General features: G+C 45.5%; 1 protein-coding gene across 1 annotated transcript in view; it reads right to left on the reverse strand.

Moving 5' to 3' along the window:
• CLIC4 (chloride intracellular channel 4) overlaps positions 1-22405 on the reverse strand; it is a 312082-nt gene that overhangs the window by 150584 nt on the left and 139093 nt on the right. Inside the window, exon 3 of the mRNA XM_069223930.1 lies at positions 19311-19436. Within this exon, the coding sequence (XP_069080031.1) occupies positions 19311-19436 (126 nt within the window). The remainder of the gene's footprint in view (positions 1-19310; positions 19437-22405) is intronic.

Consider the following 22405-nt stretch of genomic DNA (forward strand, 5'->3'; position numbering starts at 1 on the left):
CATGATGCCTCTATTTAGCCCCCGTATATCATGCTGCTTTAATACTCAATAAGGATTATGTTACTTACCCTGTAAGCATCTGTCCGTGGCATGTAGTGCTGTAGATTCACATGCTCTTCATACTTGTGCCGTCTAGTGTTGGTTTGAGTGTTTTTCTTTGAAGAAGTGTTCCGAGTCACAGGATCGAGTGACTTCTCCTCTAGGTGAAATTGCACATGGGCATTTACTACTTTAAGATTGTTTTCCCGCAGGCCGGTGAGAAAGGAGTGTAAGGAAGGAGTTTAGCTTAGGCTTGCAGGCCTGTGCCCCCAACACCTAGTAACGTTTAACTTGCTCTGTTTAATTAATTTTATTATTTCTTCTAAGAGCTTGCCAAAACGCCGGGTGATGTGATAGTGACTAAAAAAAATAATACTTTCCATGAGATGAATTGAAGTGGACATGAATGGAGTCGTTCAAATGGGGGACCTATGATCCTGGTGAGCACAATGTTAAAAGTTCCACGCTGGTGCAGGAGCAACCCTAGGTGGAATTACAGTTTAAGTCCTCCCATGAAAGCCTTAATGACTGGAATTCAGAACAAGGAAATATGTTATCTGTTCTGTAGCTAAGCAGCTATAGCTCAGAGATGTAGTAGAGCAAATAACAGATGATCTCTTGTACTTTAGACTTCATGGAGTCGATACCTTTGGGTTGGCAGTAGAATATAAAACGTTTCCATTTTTGCAGCATAACAGACTCTAGTAGTAGGTCTACGGGCATCCTTCAGAATGCCCATACATTCCGTAGGCAAGCCTAGGTAGCCAAATTCTATGACCTCAGGATCCACATCGTGTGAGGAGGTCCAGTCTGCTGGGGAGCTTCTCGTGGGGGGACTACTGAGAGATCCAGAAGTGTGGCGAAACAAGGCTGGCGGGCCCATGAGGGAGCCACAAGGATCATGGTAAGATATGTTCACCTCATCGTCTGAACCAGAAATGGAATGAGACGGAGAGATGGAAAAGAATAGGCAAATATTCCTGACTAATTCATCCACAGAGCGTTGCCCTTGGATCGAGGATTTGGATACCAGGAGGTGAAGCTTAGGCATTTTGCGTTTTCTGCTGTTGGGAAAGGGTCTATATGAGGAGTCCCCCATGTTTCGAAGAATGACTGATGGACTTGCGGGTGGAGTTCACAATTGTGCACTTGTTGCTGCATCCTACTGAGGAAGTCTGCAAAATCGTTGTCTGTCTCCGGCAGGTACTCTGTCACCAAGTGAATGTGGCAGTGAAGGGCCAACTTCTATATGGTCTGAGAGAGTTGTGAGAGCTGAGAAGACCATGTCCCCAACTGTTTCTGTAAGTAATACATGGCTGTCATGTTGTCAGTGTGGACTAATACAACCTTGTGAGACAGGTGAGGAAGGAATGCTTTGAAGGCTAGGAATACTGTCTAAAGTTCTAGGTAACAAATATGTATGGACTGGAGACTGGCATTCAAGAAGCCTCATTCTGTTAGATCTTGAAGGTGAGCACCCCACCCTGTGAGTGATGCTTCTGTGGGCAATGTGACTTGAGGCACAGGGTCTAGAAAGGGCTGCCCCTTCAAGAGGACCTTCATGTTCTACCACTGCAGGGAACTGCAGGTACGGCGGTCTAACAACACTAGGTCTTCCAGGTGACCCTGTGACTAAGACCACTGATGAGACAAACGCTGTTGATGGCACTCTTGTGTAGTCTGCCATGAGGAACAATGGCAATGCATAAGGCCATCATGCCCAATAGAAGCATTATGGGCCTGACTGTGTATATGGTTCTCCTGAAATTGAGGGAGTAGGGTTTGAAAATTCTGGACAAAGGTTGGGATATGCCAATCGTAGCTCCGCATTAAAAACTGACTAAGTAAGGTTGCACCTGTAGGGGCTGGAGGTGACGTTTGGGAATGTTGAGTGAAACCCAAGTTGTGAAGGAGGTTCACTGTCAACTGAGCGTGTTGTCAACTGGAGTGTGTCAACTGGCTTAATGTGTTGGCTTTGATGAGCCAGTCGTCGAGGTAGGGAAACACATTAATGTTTTGCCTTCTCAGGTGTGCATCGACTACTGCTAAGCACTTTGTGAAACTTCTGGGAGCGGTAGTGAATCCAAATGGAAGGACCTTGAACTGGTAGTGTTTGCCTGTAATAACGAATCTTAAGTATTTCCGATGTGCAGGGTGAATTGGAATGTGAAAGCAGGCATCTTTTAGATCTAGAGCTGTCATAAAGTCTCCTTGCTGTAGGAGTGGAATAACATCCTGAAGGGTGACCATGTGGAAGTGTTCTGACAGGATGTATTTGTTTAGAAGCCTGAGGTCGAGTATTGGCCTGAGAGAGACGTTCGTTTTGGAAATCAGAAAGTATAGGGAGTATACTCCTGTCCCTTGATGTTGTAGCGGAATAGGATCTATGCCCCCCCCGAGAAGAAGGGACTAGACCTCTTGTTTGAGAAGGGTTAAGTGTTCCTGAGATAGCCTGTGAGTGCAAGGAGAATACTGGGAAGAATGGGGGTAAGCTTCAGACAATAACCATGTTGGATAATGATATGCTAACAGTGTGCCATGCTGAACAGAATTGTTCGAGTCTTCTCCCAACAGGTTTTGGATGAGCGCGGGGTGGGTGAGTCGAGGTAGTCAAAGCTTGGCAGTGGAGGAGGATCTGCATGTGGCAGTGCTCTTTTTCCTCCCCATGTTACTGGTGCCTCTGAAAGAGCCTCTGTGAAATCCTCTAGTACAGGTGAATTGGGACTGCCTAGGGTGGGAGGTAGACACCTCAGAGGTGGAGGATTTGTATGAGCCTCTAAACCCAGGGCGACAAAAACTGCCTCTTTGTACATGGGAATGAAGTGTAACCATGGCCTTAGCTGTGTCTGTGTCTTTTTTTAGTTGTTCTAAGATGGTATCTACCTCTGGCCCAAATAGATTCTACATATCAAAGGGCATATTGAGGACTGCCTGCCGGACCTCAGGTTCAAAACCGGAACAACGCAGCCAAGCACGTCTCCTGGAAAATAGCCCTGGTGTTAATGCTGCGAGCTGCCATGTCTGCGGCATCTAGTGAGCACCTGATGGAATTATTAGAAATGACCTGTCCCTCAGCGACTGTTGCCCATTTTTACGATGCTTATCAGGTAAGAATGAGAAGCTCCTTTATTTCGTTCCAATCAGCCCGGTCGCACAGGGCTAGTAAGGCTCGGGAGTTGGCTATCCGCCAGTTATTTGCATCCTGTGCCACCACTCTCTTGCCAGCAGCATCTATTTTCTTGCTCTCCTGAGGGGGAGGAGAGTATCCAGTGGCCTGACTGTATGCCCGCTTACAAGCTGTTACTGCCACAACAGAGTCGAGTGGAATCTGTGACCTGATGTAGAGTGTGTCAGAGGGTGCTGCCATGTACTTTATATCCACCCTTGGTGTGATTACCCTAGAGTGGACAGGCTCTCTAAACATATCCTCTGCATGGCGAAACATGCTGGGGCACATGGGGAGCTACTGTATGTCCCTGTGAGTGGAAGATAGTGTGTCGAACAGGAAGTCCTGTTCAATGGGGTCCTTATGCAGCTCCATGTTGTGGAATGCAGCTGCCCTAGCTACTACCTGTTGGCAAGAGGTAGTGTTCTCAGGTGGTGAGGGGCGTGCAGGGTAGAGTTCAGGGTCATTGGAGGGACTAGGATCAGGGTCATATGTGTCTCAAGGATCTTTGTCAACCTGAGGCCCCCCTAAACCCTTAGAGGAAAATAAAGGAAAACCCTGAGGTGTCTAATCCCCCAGTAAGGATGAAGTGGGGGAACAGGAAGTGGAAGGGACGGAGGTGAGGATGGACGTGGAGGAGGTGGTGTAGGAGGAGGTGGTGGAGAATGCCCACATGAAGGGCTGGTAGCTTTGACCTTTGTCCTTGGCCCTCCTTTTAGCTGGAGCAGGAATGTCCAAAGCCTCCTAGAAAAAGAGTTTTCTCTTGGTCAGCGCAGGAGAGGAAGGAGTGGCAATAATCCCCTGCAGTACTTGGAGTTGGTGCTGACGAGCGACCATAGTTTCCAACATTGGCTCTACCAGAGAAGGGGTAGTAGAGACTGGCTTGAATCTCCAGTTTCTGAGGATTTCCGCTTTAAAGATCTCAGCGCTGAAGATTTCAGTCAGGTGGGCACACAAGTGGAGGCTGAAGGCTGCCAACTCAGGCCCGCAGCTCGGATCAAACCCCAAATGATCTCTCGGTCCAAGGAAATGGAGGTCAAGACCAAGGACTTGGACTTGGCTTTAATGGATGGTTTCGGTGCCGAGCCAGAGGACAGGGCATCCGAAGCAGTCTTTCGATACCGACCATGGCCTGGTGGTAGCGCCGGACCGGCGACCTCAAATAGGGGCTAGAAAGTCTTTTTTAAAGTCTTATGGTGGGTAGGAGTGGCCACGGTACTCACACACTGGGCAGAAGTGACTTTGTGGCTTTCGATGTCAGAATGGACATCCAAGTCCAAGCTGTCCTGAATAGAGAGGGCCTCCTCCTCCTGAGCAGGTTCCTCCTAAGGCTGTTGTCTGGCTTTTTCTGGGCCATCTCCAGCCGACGAGCTCTTCAGTCCCGAAGAGTTCTCTTGAAGCGGAAGGACTTACAGGCATCGCAGCCGGCCTCACGATGATCCAGGGAGAGGCAGAAGTTGTACACCAGATGCTGATCAGTGTGAGGGAATTTGGAGTGGCACCAAGGAAAGAAGTGGAATGAAGTCCGTCCCATCAGGGAAGCATTTCTGTCAGTGCCCAGTCCAGGCACTCCAGGCCGGTCGGTTGGTGTCCGAACCAACGAAACTGGGAGAGCACTGAGATAAGAAAGTGTGATTGTCGAAATAAAGTAAGGTAGGAAGAAAATTGAACCAAAGCGAGTTGATAGATGGAGCGAAGACACACGTCCAAACCCGACAGCGGAGAGAAAACAATCTAACAAAGGAGTCAATGCCCATGCGCAATATCAGAGAGAGAAGAAGTCACTCAATCTCGTGACTCGGAACACTTCTTCGAAGAAAAACAACTTGCACCATTCGGGACCCAACACTAGATGGCAGGAGTATGCAGAGTATGTAAATCTACAGCCACACATGCCATCGAACAATCTGTTTAAAAACAAATCAAAGAACCACTTATGAAATCCTGAAAACGTATCCCTCTACTGAGTTGCTGCAATTACACAATACTTGTGTATACATATTAAGTACTGGGCAACAACATTGGAATGTGGGAAATGTGATGAATTTCCACATGAAATGTGATTGCTCTGAAGTAACTGATGGACTAATCTAAATTTTGAGATATTCGTCTAGAGAAACAATTTAACACATGCCCAAATGTCTAACAGAGCATTAACTATACACAGAATATGAGGGCCAAATTGTGTATAGAGATATGACTGGCTAGACATTACCCCACAAGTACTGGACATAAGAAAACATGTAGAAACCATTTTGAAAAGGGAATTCTTGCATGATGCCCTTCATCCAGCAGACATCTCAATATTACTTATTTGGTAGCTATAGGTTTGTAGCTTGACGTGCTGTATAGATCATATACCCTACAGATTCCTACCATGTAGTGTTTAGTGCAGCCGTGTGTATGTTGTTTTTGTTTGAAGATCTTGATCTCGAGATATCTTATGACTCCTTTCTGAACCTTGCAATGCATTAAGACAAAGACTATCTCACATTGTGTACCACTCCTGCCCAAGTGGGTGTAGGGTTTGCACAAAAGACTTGCGTGCATTATTTAACAACCAATCATGCCAAATCTGATTCTGAAATCGAATATCCCAAAGCGAGGTTCAGCAAAAGTGACAAATAGGTGTTGTTTCTTACAGACAGAACATGTTCTCTTAATGTAAAACATTGCTTTATTAATATTTGCATGCAGTGCTTTTTCTGCATCTTACTGTGGGAAGAGAATTGGTAACTCAATGGTTTAGTTTACATGCTGGGGGGAAATCTGCTGAAATAAGGATTTGTGTTCAAGACATGTCTATACCTGTGTACTTGAATAAAGAGTTCTTCCACTTTTAGTGCCTGTAGCTCTCTGACTCTTGAGTGAAAAGGAAGTGATTGCCACAAAGAAAAACACCTACCATGAAAGTTTTTGCATAGAACAAGAATAAGTTGCTCCAAAGGAGGACTTTGTCAGGCCTTTGTCAGTACAACATTAAGGTTCTGTGTGAGGACAAGTGGTATACCTTGAGGAATTACTCTCTTTAGTTCTGACTGTTTTGCATACTGACTGTTTTGCATGGAGGCAGCCACTGCTGCTAAATGTAATCAGATGAACATGTAAGGTCATCCCTCTTTTTTGATGATGCACCAAATACCAGATGACACCTTGTATCAGTGTTTTTTATAACTTTGATTGCTTATGCAATAGTGTGCTTCCACTTTGCTGCATAACATGCACAGGTACTAAGCTTAACATGACTACAGATTACAGTACACTCCTCCAGCAGTTGAGGTACCCAAACTCTATGACCTCAGCTAATATATTACTAAATTTCCTTGAGATCTGGATGTCCCAAATGTACCTGAAGTGGTGTTAAAGCATCTGGCTGATGGGGAGCGTTTCCTGTTCACTGTTGACATTTCCACTAGCACTGAGAACCAAGGCGGTTTAACTATATCCCTGCAAGATGGGTGCAACTTAGAATGAGCATCATTGTCATTTTAGTTTCCTCCCTAGATATGGAAGCAGAGGTAGAGGAATAAAAGCGTGAACAAATTTCCCTGATCAACTCATCCATGGCGTATTGTCCAGGGATGATGGGTGTGGGAGCTGAAGGCGAAGCTTGGGAATTTTGCATTTTCTGAGGTGGCAAAAAGATTTATTGTTGGCATTTCCCATTTTTGGAAGTAATGTCGAAGTACTTGAGAATCGATATACCACTTGTGTACTTGTTGAAACGTCCTGCTTAGAATGTCCGCTAAGCTGAAGCTCCGCTAAGAAATGCATCTGTTTGCTAATGGCCTGAAACCAGATCATTTGGGCTAATGCTAACACCTCAGGTGAGTACCTTAATTGTATGTATGTAGAGCTTCCTCAGTCTAAAATCAAGAACATCTGGGAGCTTAACTGGTGAATAGACACACAACACAAAAGTTGGAGTTGAGGGCTTTTTTCAGGGCCAATTTCAGAGTAGGTTTAGGTGCCAGTTTGGTGCCTCATGGCTTGGCCTGTGCCTTTATTTGTGTCAAGGCTCATAGCCCTTGACTCGTAGAGTCTGACTCAAAAAAGCTCCTCAGCATCAAGCAGACTCGGTGGCCATGAAGCAGAGTGTCAAGACCTCTTTTGTTGGGTCTCACGTCTTAATGTCGCACAACCTAGGCCTTGAAAAAAACTGTCTTCAGTCCAGAGTGGATTTGAAGCAACAATAGTGTGGATGAGTTCTTTGAAGCCCTTGGTTGACTTTCTGAAACCTGGTGTTGAACGGATTTCTGTAGTAGCTTGAAGATTCCAGAGTTCGAGATGATCGTCCAGACCAGATGGGAGGAAAAAAAAAAAAGAAATAGAGGTGGAAGCTTTGTCCTGGTGCATCGTTGGGTTTCACTGAGGGGACATGAGGCACATTGTCTTCTGTCATGCATAAAACTAAGGATGAGTTTAGAATACCTTTCGTGTAAATGTATGTTCTAGCAAAGATACAGGACATGCACGGTACATGGTGAGCTTGTGGTGAGGCCACAGCATTTGAGAACACACATGGCATGGTTATCAGGCCAAACCATAGCACTGTGAATTGATAGTGCTGAGATTCCAGTGTAAACAATGTGTAACTGCTTTAGGTGGGAAGGACTGAAAGATGACCCCTTGCATTTAGGGGTAGCAGGACTTGGCTCAATGATAACATCTTGAACTTGTCCTGCTGGATGATCAGGTTCAAGAGGTGGATTTTGAAACGGGTTCTCAGACCTCATACTTCTTGTGAACCAAGGATTAAAGGGAGTAGAATCTGGTGCCTCTTTCTGCTAGAGGTGGCGCCACTAAAACTCTCTTGTTCAGCAAGAAAACACCTTCCATCTCCTAAATCGAGGCTTCTGCTGGAGCACACATCCTTGTCAGAGAAGTGCAGTTTGAAGAGAAGGGCAGGAAGGGTCAACGACCCCTCAACCAGAAGATGGTTGCTTAGGAGATGACAGGTGTAGTCAGAGAGCTTTTGAGGAAGCAGAGTCGGTGCAAGAACGCAGCAACTGTATCTGCTACTGCTATTGGTGCAGCATTCCCTACTTTTACCCTGAAGAACGAGTTACTTACCTTCGGTAACGACTTTTCTGGTTGATACATTAGCTACCTGTGGATTCCTCACCTCATGAATACTCCCATGGCGCCAGCATTCGACGGAAATCTTCTTACTAGTCTCTGCACGTCGACGAGGACGTCACTGTCTCGCACGCGACGCCGTCTGACGTCATACAGGCAATAAGAGGTCCTCGACGACGTGCGGACGTCAGTACCAATCATTTTTTACGTGCATGAGAACAACCAGGCAATGCAATGAAAGAACAAAGCAACATCCATCATATTGTAAAAATACACCACATTGTATGAATAATTGTAAATCTTTTTTATGTACATATATATATATATATATATATATATAAAACTCTTTCTTTTAAAATATATACACACACCAAGTATATACATAAAGATATATACACATATACCTATATATATATATAAATATATTATATATATACATCTATTGCACCCTCAAAGATCAAGAGGAGCGCACTCAAGGATTACTTGGCAAGACCATAAAGGCAACGGGGAGGCGGGTGGGACCGTGAGGAATCCACAGGTAGCTAATGTATCCACCAGAAAAGTCGTTACCGAAGGTAAGTAACTCGTTCTTCTGATGGATACAACTACCTGTGGATTCCTCACCTCATGAATAGAGTCCCAAAGCAGTACCACGCCCGGCGGTGGGTGCCTAAATGGTCAAACCAAGAAATCCTGCAGCACTGACCGTGCAAAATGGCCGTCCCTTCTAACCTCAGAATCTAAACAGTAATGTTTTGCAAAAGTGTGAAGGGACGACCAAGTTGCGGCCTTGCAGATGTCGACCACAGGAACACCTCTGGCTAAGGCCGAAGTGGCCGACTTAGCTCTGGTGGAATGAGCTCTAATGCCCTCAGGAGGATCCTTCTTTGCCAAAGAGTAACATATTTTAATGCAAAGAACAACCCACCTGGATAGTGTTCTCTTGTGGACTGCCTTTCCTCTCCTCTTGCCCACGTATCCAATAAACAGCTGATCCTCCAGCCGGAAATCCTTTGTTCTATCGATAAAGAAGCTCAACGCTCTCTTTGGGTCCAAACGGTGCAGTCTTTCTTCCTCTTTGGAAGGATGAGGCGGAGGATAGAACGTGGACAAAGTAATTGCCTGAGCCAAATGGAAGGGTGAAACAACCTTCGGGAGGAAAGCAGCCTTGGTCCTCAACACCACCTTATCCCCATAAAAAGTTGTATAAGGGGGTTTTACTGATAAGGCCTGCAACTCACTCACTCTCCTTGCTGATGTTATAGCTATCAGGAAGACTGTTTTTAAAAACAAATACCTCAAGGGGCAAGAATGCATAGGTTCAAAAGGGGACCCCATAAGGAAAGTCAGGACTAAGGACAAATCCCATTGCGGCATAACAAATGGCTTTGGAGGATATTGATTTAGAAGACCTTTCAAGAATCTGATAACAATAGGGGATTTAAATAAAGATGGTTGGTCTGGAAGACATATGAAGGCTGACAAGGCCGATAAATAACCTTTAATGGTAGCCACTGCACAACCTTTCTGCGCCAGAGATAGAGCAAAAGACAAAACGTCCGATAGATGAGCTTGTAAAGGATCAATCTGCCTCTCTCCACACCACGCAACAAATTTAGACCACCTATTAGCGTAGATAGATTTAGTGGAGTGTCGCCTGGCCGCTAATATAACATCCACTACCTCAGGCGGGAGAGAGAAGGAACTCAGGTTGCCCCGTTCAATCTCCAGGCATGTAGGTGCAGACTCTGGAGGTTGGGGTGTAGAACTTGCCCCTGCGACTGCGAGAGGAGGTCTGCCCTGAAAGGGAGACGGAGCGGCGGGCACGTTGAGAGTTGGAGAAGGTCGGAGTACCACACCCTCCTTGGCCAATCCGGAGCTATTACGATTACTAGAGCCCGGTCTTGGCGAATCTTCCTCAATACTCGAGGAATCAAGGGTATGGGAGGAAACGCGTAAAGCAACTGGCCGCACCAGGTCATTTGAAACGCGTCCCCCAACGCTTCCTGCATCGGATACTGAAGGCTGCAGAACAACGGACAATGCGCGTTCTCTCGAGTGGCGAACAGATCTACCCGAGGAAACCCCCACTTCTGGAAGATTAAACGGACTTGATCTGGATGGAGACGCCACTCGTGGTCTGCCGAGAAGTGGCGACTGAGACTGTCCGCACGCACGTTCAAGACTCCGACCAGATGGTTTGCTATCAAGCAAATCCGATGGTCCTTTGCCCAGGACCATAGTCGAAGAGCTTCTCTGCAGAGAAGGTACGACCCCACTCCTCCCTGTTTGTTTATGTACCACATCGTGGTAGTATTGTCCGTTAGGACCTGTACCGACTGACCACGAAGGGAAGGGAGGAAGGCCTTGAGAGCCAGACGTACAGCCCGTAACTCTAACAGATTGATGTGAAAAATCTGTTCCTCTGGAGACCAAAGACCTTTGATCTCCAGATCCCCCAGATGAGCTCCCCACCCTAGAGTGGAAGCATCCGTTATGACTGTGGCCACTGGTGGCGACTGCTGGAACGGTTTTCCTTGTGAAAGATTGTTGCTTGCAATCCACCACTTCAAATCCACAGCAGCATCTCTGGAGATCTTGACAGTACCCTCTAGATCCCCTCTGTGTTGAGACCACTGCCTTCGGAGGCACCACTGAAGAGCCCTCATGTGCCAGCGAGCATGCGTGACCAACAGAATGCAGGAGGCAAAAAGACCGAGCAGACGAAGGACCTTGAGGACTGGAACTACCGCTCCATTTCGAAACATTGGAACCAAATCCTGAATATCTTGAATCCGCTGAGGCGGAGGAAAGGCCCGACCCAATGTCGTATCCAGTACTGCCCCTATGAACAGGAGGCGCTGAGAGGGCTCCAGGTGAGATTTGGGCTCGTTCACCGAAAAGCCCAGGTCGAACAACAACTGGGTTGTTGACTGCAGATGACGCAACACAAGCTCCGGGGACTTGGCTTTGATCAACCAATCGTCCAAGTAAGGGAATACTGCTATCCCCTTCCTTCTGAGCTCTGCCGCAACCACCGACATCACCTTCGTGAAGACTCGAGGTGCTGAAGTAAGACCAAACGGAAGGACCGCAAACTAGTAGTGTTGCGATCCCACCACAAACCGGAGATACTTCCTGTGTGACTTGAGTATCGGGATATGAAAGTAAGCATCCTGCAAGTCGACAGACACCATCCAGTCTTCCATGTTCAACGCCAAAAGCACCTGTGCTAGGGTCAGCATCTTGAACTTTTCCTGCTTGAGGAACCAATTCAAGATCCTCAGGTCCAGAATTGGTCTCAAACGACCATCCTTCTTGGGAATCAGGAAATACCTTGAGTAAACTCCTTGACCCCTTTCCTGCTCCGGGACCAACTCCACCGCGCCCTTTAAAAGGAGGACTTCTACCTCCTGTTCTAGCAACAGGAGGTGTTCTTGTGAACAATACGAAGGGCGGGGCGGGATGAGGGGCGGAAACTCCCGAAAGGGAAGGGTGTAGCCTTTTCCCACAACACTGAGAACCCAAGTGTCCGACGTAACAGTCTCCCATTTGGTGAGAAAATGCTGTAATCTTCCCCCTACAGGAGAGGAGTGAGTGGGAAATGGTGGAAGCCTAAGGCTGCTTCCCCTGCTGCACCCCGCCAGAGGATGAGGAAGAGGCAGAGTGCTGCTGAGAGGCTCCCCTGGTGCGGACCCTACCCCTCCCCCTAAAAGATCTATAGGGATGGGAAGAGGCAGGTTGCTGATATCTTCCCCGAAAGGAAGAGGAGGAAGAGCCACGCCCAAATCCACGAAACCTCCTGAAGAATCTGGAAGAGGCCGTGGAAGAAGGAGCTTGGAGTCCCAACGACTTAGCCGTGGCCCTGCTCTCCTTAAAACGTTCCAAGGCCGAATCAGCCTTAGCCCCAAACAGTTTGTCCCCATCAAACGGGAGATCCAACAATGTGGACTGTACATCTGCCGAAAAGCCCGAGTTACGTAGCCAGGCCTGTCTCCTTTCCACCACAGTTGTGCCCATTGCTCTGGCTACCGAGTCGGTGGTATCCAGTCCCGTCTGGATAATTTGGGTCGCAGCAGCCTGGGCATCAGAGACAAGATCCAAAAGACCCTGGGGAAGCTCTGTAAACGAAGAGGAGATGTCATCCATCAGAGCATGAATATACCTCCCCAGGATACAGGTCGCATTAGTGGCTTTTAACGCCAGACTGCAGGACGAAAAAATCTTCTTCGACTGCGCCTCTAGCTTTTTTGAGTCTCTGTCCCCAGGCACCGTCGGGAAAGAACCAGGCGCTGACTTGGACGAACAGGAGGCCTGCACAACCAAGCTCTCCGGCGTAGGGTGCCTAGATAGGAAACCAGGATCAGTTGGAGCCGTCCGATACCTCCTGGCCACGGCTCTGTGAACTGCTGGGGAAGATGCCGGCTTCTTCCACACCTCTAAAACCGGATCCAGCAGAGCGTCATTAAAAGGTAATAGAGGCTCCGCCGCGGCTGAGGCCGGATGCAACACCTCTGTCAAAAGGTTTTGTTTCGCCTCCACCACCGGCAAAGGCAGGTCCAAAAAACTAGCTGCCTTCCGTACCACTGTATGAAAGGAAGCAGCTTCCTCGGTATATTCCCCCGGGGACGAAAGGTCCCACTCAGGGGAAGTGTCCAGCCCACTGGCCGACTCCAGTCCACGCAGCCCATCACCCGAGTCCTCTAGCTCTCCTTCCTCTAGGGCTCGTTGGTACTCCTGCTCCTCTAGTACCCGGAGAGCACGCCTCCTTGAATGCAGTCGTTGCTCAATCCGCGGAGTCGACAACACCTCCGCCGAAGTCGGAGATCGGCGCCGATCTTCCGAAGCCACCGACGCCGCATCCGGCGCCACAGGTAACTTCGGCGCCGACTGAAGAGCAGATGAAACGGATGGACCCACCGGAGTCACAGGCCGAAATCTCGACGTCGACGGGATGGAAATCCCTGGGGCCAATCCCTCCGAAGCCATCGGAGCGGCCACCGGCGCCGACACTGGCGCCGAGCCCACGTTCCCAAACGGGAGAAAGGGCATAAAGGGTGCCGGCCGAAGAGGCGCAGGATCACCCAAAGAAAAGGCCAAAGGCCCAGCCGGAGCACCCCCTGGAGCCATCTGCTGGAAGATGGCATACATCGCATTCAAGAATGCGGAACTATCGGCTCCAGGGGTGGGAAAAGCCGGATACTGGGGTGCCTGACTCGGAGGCGACCCCGACGCCGGCCTCGGCGTCTGCGCCGGAGAAAACACCTGAGGCTCCAATACCTCAATCACCGACGCCTGTCCAGGCGAAGTTGGAGACGTCGGAGAGAGCAACGGCGTCGAAGGATGCGGCGTCACCGTGGGGCTGACCTCCCATGTCCTCCGGCGCCGATCCGGAGACCTGGAACGAGCCTCCCTTGAATGACGCCGAGATTCTCTACGGCGCCGGGAGTCTCGATGACGCCGATGTCTTGGAGAAGACTTTTTCTTGTGATGCTTCTCCTTTGACTTGGCCATAAACAGCTTCGCCTCGCGTTCTTTAATGGCCTTCGGATTCATGTGCTGACACGAATCACAAGTCGAGACGTCGTGGTCGGAGCTCAAACACCAAAGGCAATCGGAATGAGGATCCGTCACCGACATCTTGCCTCCACACTCACGACAAGGCTTAAATCCAGACTTTCTCTGCGACATTATTTCCACAGAGAAAGAGTACGCAGCAAGATATACACTGTAACCGCAAGAGTAACAGTTGCTCCCTCGAAGATAACCGTTTCGAATGCACGGAAAAAAGGGAACTGACGTCCGCACGTCGTCGAGGACCTCTTATTGCCTGTATGACGTCAGACGGCGTCGCGTGCGAGACAGTGACGTCCTCGTCGACGTGCAGAGACTAGTAAGAAGATTTCCGTCGAATGCTGGCGCCATGGGAGTATTCATGAGGTGAGGAATCCACAGGTAGTTGTATCCATCAGAAAGAAGTAGTACATTGGTTTGGGTCTCTGGATAGGAAGAGAAAGTTATCTTTGTCAAAGACTGGAATAGGCTCAAAATCTATGTTAAGACTGGAATGGTCTCAAAATATCCTGTTCCAGTGGAACTGCCCCGCATTGGAGTCTAGTCCTAACAAGCGAGCTGTTGCCCTGCTGTTTTTGAGCATTATAGGAAAGAGTCAATCTTCTCATCAAATAGCAACTCCGCATTGGAGGCCAGATCCATGACAGTGGCATGCACCAATCTCAAGAAGCCAGTGAAATCCATCCACCAACGGGTGACAGCTCTGCCAATAGATCGAGTCATGGTGTTTGCAGAACCTAGGCAACAGTTCAGGATTTGTTTGGAAGCACAGAACTATCATTGACCAGGAGAGAGCTTTTTCGGGTTGTCTTTGAAGATACATAACAGTCAGTTTTGCCAGCTCTCACACAACTTGTAGGGGCCTAAAAGGCGTTTTCTGTGCGGAGGGGTGACCACCAGAGACACAGACGTTTCATCCCACAGAGTCTGATCTTTTTTACTCTGTCTGGGGGGCAGTGAGAAAGGCACTTGGGCCTAATTTTAAGAGGAAGCTTGGACTACCAGACATTTAGACGACGGGTGTGACATGAACTTCAGGTCACGCACTACAGTCCTGCAACCTGACTAGCAGTCTTTGGACTGTCAGGCCCAAAGAAAATTCTCCCAAACAGGCTCCAGCATTGTCAAAATTACCTCTACAAAAGGCAGAGTAAATTCCAAATCTTCTGCTGCTTTTCGTACCACCACATTGAAAAAGAGACTTCTTCGGAAGGAAGGTCAGAGCAGTAAGGGATATTCCCTTCTGGAGATCTCTCCAGACCACCTGCATTTAAACCAAGATAGAAGCCAGCATCATTATTGTAAGAAGGGAGGAGGTTATCGGCCTCTGAGCCTTATGAGGTATAGCAAGCCGGCCGAAATAAGTATTTCATCTTAGCTAATCTCTGGGCCCTAGGAAACTGCTGAGCGAAGGTATCTTCCTCAAACCATGTCTTATCCTTTTCTTTGGCACTCAGATGAAACGGTGACTTCAAAGGCTTCAGGGGTGGAGCCGAGAATGGCTCAGAGGGCAGTGTCTGGGTTTGTGTCGTAGGTGGTGCTAGTCAAATGGGAGACAGCACCTTCTTATGGACCAGGCACAAAGTCAGGAAGCATTCGGGTTAGAGCAACCTATCATCAAACCCGCAGGATAGGGCTTAACCTTGAGGAGTGGACCAGATGGTATCAGAGCCAACCTCAGCCATTTTAGCCTGCCCTGACAAAGCCTCGACATGCACAGAGTCAGCAGGTGAAGCCCTTTAGCCTCATCCTTTCCAACATTGGTATGGGCTGCAACTATGAGGAAGAGCCCAGTGCCAGGTAACTGCATTGGAACTTCAGAAGTACGACCATTATCCTCAAGGAAGAAGATTTCTCTTTTCTATGGTGTGTTTTGTGTTTTTTGTTGGACGATCTTTTCTGATAAGTCTGTGGACTTACCTAAAAAAGAAGGGGAGCACTTTGGCATGTCCCTGCAAGTCTTGGACAAAAATATCTTCCCCTTCCACTCCCTGATGTTTTTAAAAGAGCAGGAGCCGCAGCCCCAGGGATCTTGATTGGATTCAAGTTGCTATATGTAGATATTATTCTTGACTAACAAAGACATAATATAGCATAAGAGGTTAGGTTTATACACCAAAATGTTATGAAGAGATGTCTAATCCAGTCACAGTCGAAAAGCTGAGGAATTTTGTTAGCGAAGTATTGAAAGAGATCCAGACCTATGTCAATAAGGCTTGGAAATAACAGTCGGCATCTTAAATACCCTGATCATCACATCCACTAGGCCAAGTAGCGGCTAAATTGCATAGCACCACCAGGCAAGGCTGGGGAGTTAAAGCTGTGAAAAATAAATCCATATCTTTTTTTGCACGCTGGGAAGATATTTATTCAAAATATGAGAAACCTGTAGGTAGTTACAGTGATTTTTGGGAGGAGAAGCCACTAGTGAATCTGGTGGAAGAATCCCCTAAAGAAAGAAGGGATTGATTTCTGGTGGCTTGCATTCTTTTCTGATTCCTTTTCCACTACGTTTACAGAGAAATGTTGCCTGGTGAATTCCATTAGGCCAGGAAAAAGGGGAACAACTGGTCTTGTCTGAAGTATCACTGTCAATGTCTTGAAAGTGAGAGAGGTTCTATTTACATGGAGATAACATTGACCATTATGTTCTTCATTGCTGTGTTAGCGTCCTCATATCAAGCATCAGGGAAATCTAGTGTAGTGGTATGCTGAGCATTTTAGGAGTAAGTATTAAAATTTGACATGTTATTGTCATCAGTAGTCTGGTATGGATGAGCAGCTTGCATAATCCTTCTGGGAAGGAGACAGATATGTTGCTGGTTTCTCATGCCTGTTGATGTGGGTCCCTTGGTTGATCAGCACTGGGCTGACTTCCCCAGAAGCCCCTTTTTTTCCCTCTGTCTCTGCAATGGAAGGCATTCCAGGCTCATGAGGAGGCGTCAAATTATCTTCAAATAGGGGATGGGCATAAGATCCTCTTCTATAATTCGATACTTGCTCCTCTGGTATGAACTCTTAACATTGGGGATTTCAATGACAAATGTCTGTGGGTCATCAAGAAAGCCCTCAATGGTGAAGAATACTTCTTCATCGAGTGAGTAGCTTCTACTCATCTCAATGTCAAATGCCTCAATACTGATAGAAAATAGGAACAACAGAGATGTGAGGGAGGGGCTGTGGGCCCAAGGCATCTGGATCAATTATGGCCAATCCCAGAGCAGAAAATGATTCTTACTTCCTGGCCCTGCTGAAGCTGGTAGACCCCCTGGATCCGAAAAGTACTTTAATAACTTTGCCCTGTTTCACCCTGAGATAATTCAGTCCAAGAGGGGGCAAGGAACACTTCCCATATATTCAACTCTGGAGCAAAGAGATGCACCTTTAATTAAAAAAACAGCCTTCTTTTTCCGTTATGTAGTGTTTTAAAAGAAAGGAGAAGGTCTTACAGACGTTGCCACCTCTAAGTGTGCAGTGTGGGTGAAGATGCACCGCTTCCGAAAAGCTTTACAGTTAACAAGAATCCAACTTCACAAACCCTATCGTGAAAAAAATCCAAAAGGTAATTTTTTTTATTTATTTTCCTATTCAGAAGAATTTTCTTTGGCTTTCCAATCCAAATGGAAAGGTAAACCCTTACCACTCACTCCAAGGGCTATAGTCTGGTGGAGAGGTAATCCCAGAAAGGAAAAAAAAAAGGTTGGTTACCACACTTATTACTTAATCTAATAAAAAGGTGTTGTGGATAGCCTTTCTGGAATAATTCTCTCTTGAAAGTGTGAAAAATATCAGAAACAATAGCTCTCTGTCAAACCAAGCTACTACAAAATAGGTGCAATAGAAATCTTAAGAAGAGCACCTGGCAGGGAGCAGGGGTGTTGGGCAGAATGTTTAAGGGTTTCCAGTTTGTTTATCCATGTTGGTGGGATCTCAGAGGTCCCAAAAATGTATGCCTTCAATTCTGTTAAGTTAAATATACTGAGGATTTCCAAAATAGGGTAATATTTCAAAGCATGTTAGTCTATGAAAGATCAATTGCTGGACAAATTTAGTGCCAACCGGCCTCACCTGTAAGCTAGTACTGGGTCAGGTCAAACCGTCCTTACCAGTGCCAAACAGGATGGCACTTGAGTCAGTGGCCCAAACTTCCCATTAGATTGAGTCACAGGTGCAATCCATTGGCTCACCTCTTTCAGTAGAGAAGTATTTCCTGGTATCAAGTTCTCATGTGCTTTCAAAATCTAGTTTGGACTGACAGCAATGTAGGACAGTGACGTCTTGCTCCTACCTCGATGCCTGATAGAGGTATGCAGATTTTCTGTCTCAGCTTGCATGTAAATTAGAAATAGAATGGGATTGTCACGCTCCTGTGCATCATTAGTTTTTAAAATACAAGCAGATTTGAAGATGAAACGAGCAACCTAACATTTTTCAAGAGACTTTGTGGATCTTTAAGGAATCTTCTACCTGTTCCTACAAATTCAAAGACCAAACATGCATTGTGCATTCTAGAATTCCTAGTGATTTTGTCATCAGTTACCACGGGAAACAACCTTTACCACTCAGTCGGAATCACGCAGAGCTTTTCCAACACAGGCAATACAACCAACGCGTCCTTACCACGTATTCCTTTACCACACAAGTCTTTACAATGATTTACTTTAGGGAACAAGTTGTTGGAATGGTGTTGGATTTTAAGTCCAACATCTTCCCTACCATAGCGCAGACTGGATTTGGAATAGTAAATTATACTATTCCAAAATCCAGGGCTCCCCTAAGGTAAGTCACTGTAGCAAAATGCGTTGTAAAGAACAAGTGGTAATCAAGTGTTTATTGTATTGCTTACGTTAGAAAGGTAAACATGCTAAACGCATGCGTGGCTCCGTCATACAACTGTTACCACACCACACATCAAATATATCCCCAAAGGCCTTCAGATATTCTACACCAAGGTTTGGGAGTAAATAAGTAGGAGTGGGCTCATTCCCTTCTTTTTTCCTATGGCTTTGAAAAAAGGAGAGATCTAAGAAAAAACATGACAAACAATAAGAGCCGCAGTTTTGCAATGTGCATCTAGTAATGAGAAAAAATTGTTACTGAACTGGAGAGTGTCAAATAATATCAGGAAAGTCCACAAAAAGAGTTGTGCTGCAATATTGGTAAAAGTAACAGAAAGACAGCCTGAAAATGGCAGTTGGGAAGGATATGCATCCTCTGAAACCATATGAGAGTGTGAAGCCATAATATTTTAAATTATTCTAGAAAGTGTAGCATCATTTACCCAGAAACATCGAAACAAAGTACTCTTTCAAAAACAAGCAAATACAAGTAGGATGTTTAAGAGACAACATGCCTTAACAATAAACTATATGAAATTGCAGTTCATGATAAATTACATCAACAAGTAGATTAAAACGTTCAGGGGTATTTCTCCACCTTTACTAACACTTACTTTGGTGGACACAAGACATCTTCGAGAAATTCTTCAATCTTGTTTACGTCAGTTTTTACTTCATGATTGAAAGTAATAAATGGCGGGTGTGTTCCTGGTGCCAAGTTTTGCAGGTCTGCAGGTTTCCTGGCAAACAAAATGTAACAGTTCACATTAGCTAAAAATGGCAATACAACCCGTAAACCGGATTTAAATATGGAATGGGTGTTTATCAGTAATCTTCATCAAGGGAATCTCCAGTGAAATCGAAACCCCTGAATAGCCCCGCCAATAAGCGGGATCCCTGAGCACTTTCTAAATGAAAAAATATATATTTCGCATTTGCATTTCTTTCAAAAAGGCAACATCTTCTCATGTGAAAAAGAAAAAGTGTAGCAGCCTACAAAACTGCCTATATTGGCCAATTCAACTTATTTAATTTAAATACTAAACTCTTAATAATAAAAAGCATACAGTTGTCACCAGGGATATGAATGACAAAAAAGCTCTTTCGCAAACATTTCTAAAGGAAATAAAGAGACGAAAACAAAGATAAGGTAGCCATGTAGTTTTTATCCACAAACGCCAAAGCAGACACTGGCTGCAAGGACTCAGCCCTCCACTATCCCAACATGCTCTATCAGTGGCAGCTGTGCAATTTCTTTTTTATGACAGTTAAAGGATATTATTAGACAGATTTTTATGAGGATTACCCTGACGGAGAACTATGAGTACAGGCAACCAACCAATTCTTCTTCTTCAGGGGATGTCCATTGATAATCATAAGCACTGAACTTGTCAGCAAGCACATCCCTACTAAAACTGGCGGAACTAAAAAGGAAAAAAAAAAATGAAACTAGGTAAAGAGGTTTCTCGGGAAGACCTGTCCTACTCAATCTGACAATAAATAGTACTTCATATGCACACATATTGAAGGAGACTGCTTTACAAATCTCCAGAATGTTTCTCAGTAAGTCAGCTGTTGCAGATTTACCTCTGGCAGAGTGAGCCTTTGGTTTTCCAGATAGCGTTTATTTGCTTTTTCATAGAATATTAGTATAGAAGGCATTATCCAGATGGATAGTGACTGCTTGGAGGTGGTCAGTTCTGTGTGTCAGCAACAATAGTTCACAAATAATTATTTAGATTTCCTTATATCTATTAGCAATAGTTTGATGCATATGATTTGATGTACACAGAAATTCTAATCACCTTAGGGAGAAACTTAAAAACATAAAAATGACCACCTTGTTCTTATGGGAGCGCAATGGCTGGATTTTGCTAATCGTGCATGCAGCTGTTAGAGGTACAAGGAAAGCAGATCTCCATGCAATATGCTGTAGGGATATCTTGTGGATTGGCTTGAACGAGGAACAAATGAGACAACAGAGGACAATATTCAATTTCCATGGAGGAGAGAGATTTCTAACTGGGGTAAACTCTCATGGAAGTCCGTAACGTCTATGATATTGAAAAAAGGAGGTTTGTAAACTGGATTTTCTGAAGGCAGTAATGCTTATCAAATGGACATTAACTTAAGAAAACTTCAAGTCTCACCTTGCCAAATGAAGAAGATATGGTAACAGTGCTCTTCTTCGCAGGTGGCAGGGTTAAAGTTGTACTATGTACACCGGATATAGAAACTCTTACACTTGAAAAAGTATGAAGCCATCGTGGATGGTCTTTATCTTTTTTTAGATTGTTGATGCACCCCGAAGGGACATTTAAGTGTCCATTCTGTAAAAGTTCAGGAGCCAGGCTGCCAAATTCAAAGATGGTAGTTTAGAATGGAAATTCTGGCCCCAAATCTGTGAAGCTAATCCGGCCTGCACCATACTTTCCAACAGGTGGAAGTAAACCACCATTGCCAGGATTGCTCTGCCACTATCAGAATCATTCTGGCCCTTGAGTAGGTTTATTTAATGGTCGCTGCTTGTATCATTAGAATAAGTGGAAAAGCATATAAAAACTTCCAGGAATAGTTAATCTCCTTCATCCTTGGTTGGTAAAAACTGGAGGCTAAGTATGTGAATCTTCTGTTGTCTATGGTTGCAAAGAGATCTAACTGAGGGAAACCCCGGTCACAGAAATTGTTGTGTAGGAAAGAATCATTTCGAACCCAGTCATGGTTCTCCTGAGATGTCCGGCTCAATGAGTCTGCTTGAGCATTCTAGATCTCTGGAAGGTAAACTGCAGTAATCTCAGGTCCCTGACAAGAAACCACTTCCAGATGGTCCCACCTGTCACCTTATGGCCTGCAAAGCATGGTGAATAATATTTACAACCAAAAAATAAGTCCACATCATTATTTATATACTACAGGAAAAGTGTTGGGGCAAGTACAGACACGTGTTGAACTCCTGTATTAGTACTAATTTTCTCTGTTACCTCACCATGAGACAAAAAAGTAACAGAAATAACTTCCCAGCATCTAACTTTTGATTCATTTTAGGGAATCGTGGTATTGTTCTCACAATAAGCACCTAAGCGTACCTTCTCATACCAAGTTTTTACGTAAAAAAAAAAAAAAAAAAAAAAACAGCTGGGGGGCAGCTGGGCTTTATACTATATCGCACAGCGCGACCCATAAAGATCAACCTCTTTTATTGTCCAAATACGTGTACAATAGATTCATGGCTTCAAGTTCATAAAATAGGACATTGGTTTTAATGCAATATCTAAACATATCAGGACAGTAGGGCACGGTTTGGGACTTTCAATAATGACTTAATATGTGTATTTTCACTCTGCGTAACTGACCAGCTTTGCAATTGCCCAACATATCATCTTCATACAGTGGTGCACTAATGTCTTCAGACTGATACATCTCCAATAATGAGGATGTAGGATAATTAGAGAAATTTCTTGCATGTATGAGCAGGTCTGTCATTCTCTAATTCAATGTAAACTGACTTATTTGGAGTTGTGGAGTCCAGTTATTGGAAACTAAAACAGATGCCCAAATAATCGAATTCATGAACTCCCACTAAGATAAAGACATTAGTGGAAATCTGGCCTTTAACATGACTAGGAAGGTTAAAGGCTGTAACTTTAGCTTTGAAAGCACTCATTTCTAATCCATATTCACCACAGAACATACTAACATCTTTCTGGTA

The sequence above is a fragment of the Pleurodeles waltl genome, chromosome 3_1 (assembly GCF_031143425.1).
Source record: "Pleurodeles waltl isolate 20211129_DDA chromosome 3_1, aPleWal1.hap1.20221129, whole genome shotgun sequence".
In the NCBI taxonomy this organism is placed as follows: Eukaryota; Metazoa; Chordata; class Amphibia; order Caudata; family Salamandridae; genus Pleurodeles; species Pleurodeles waltl.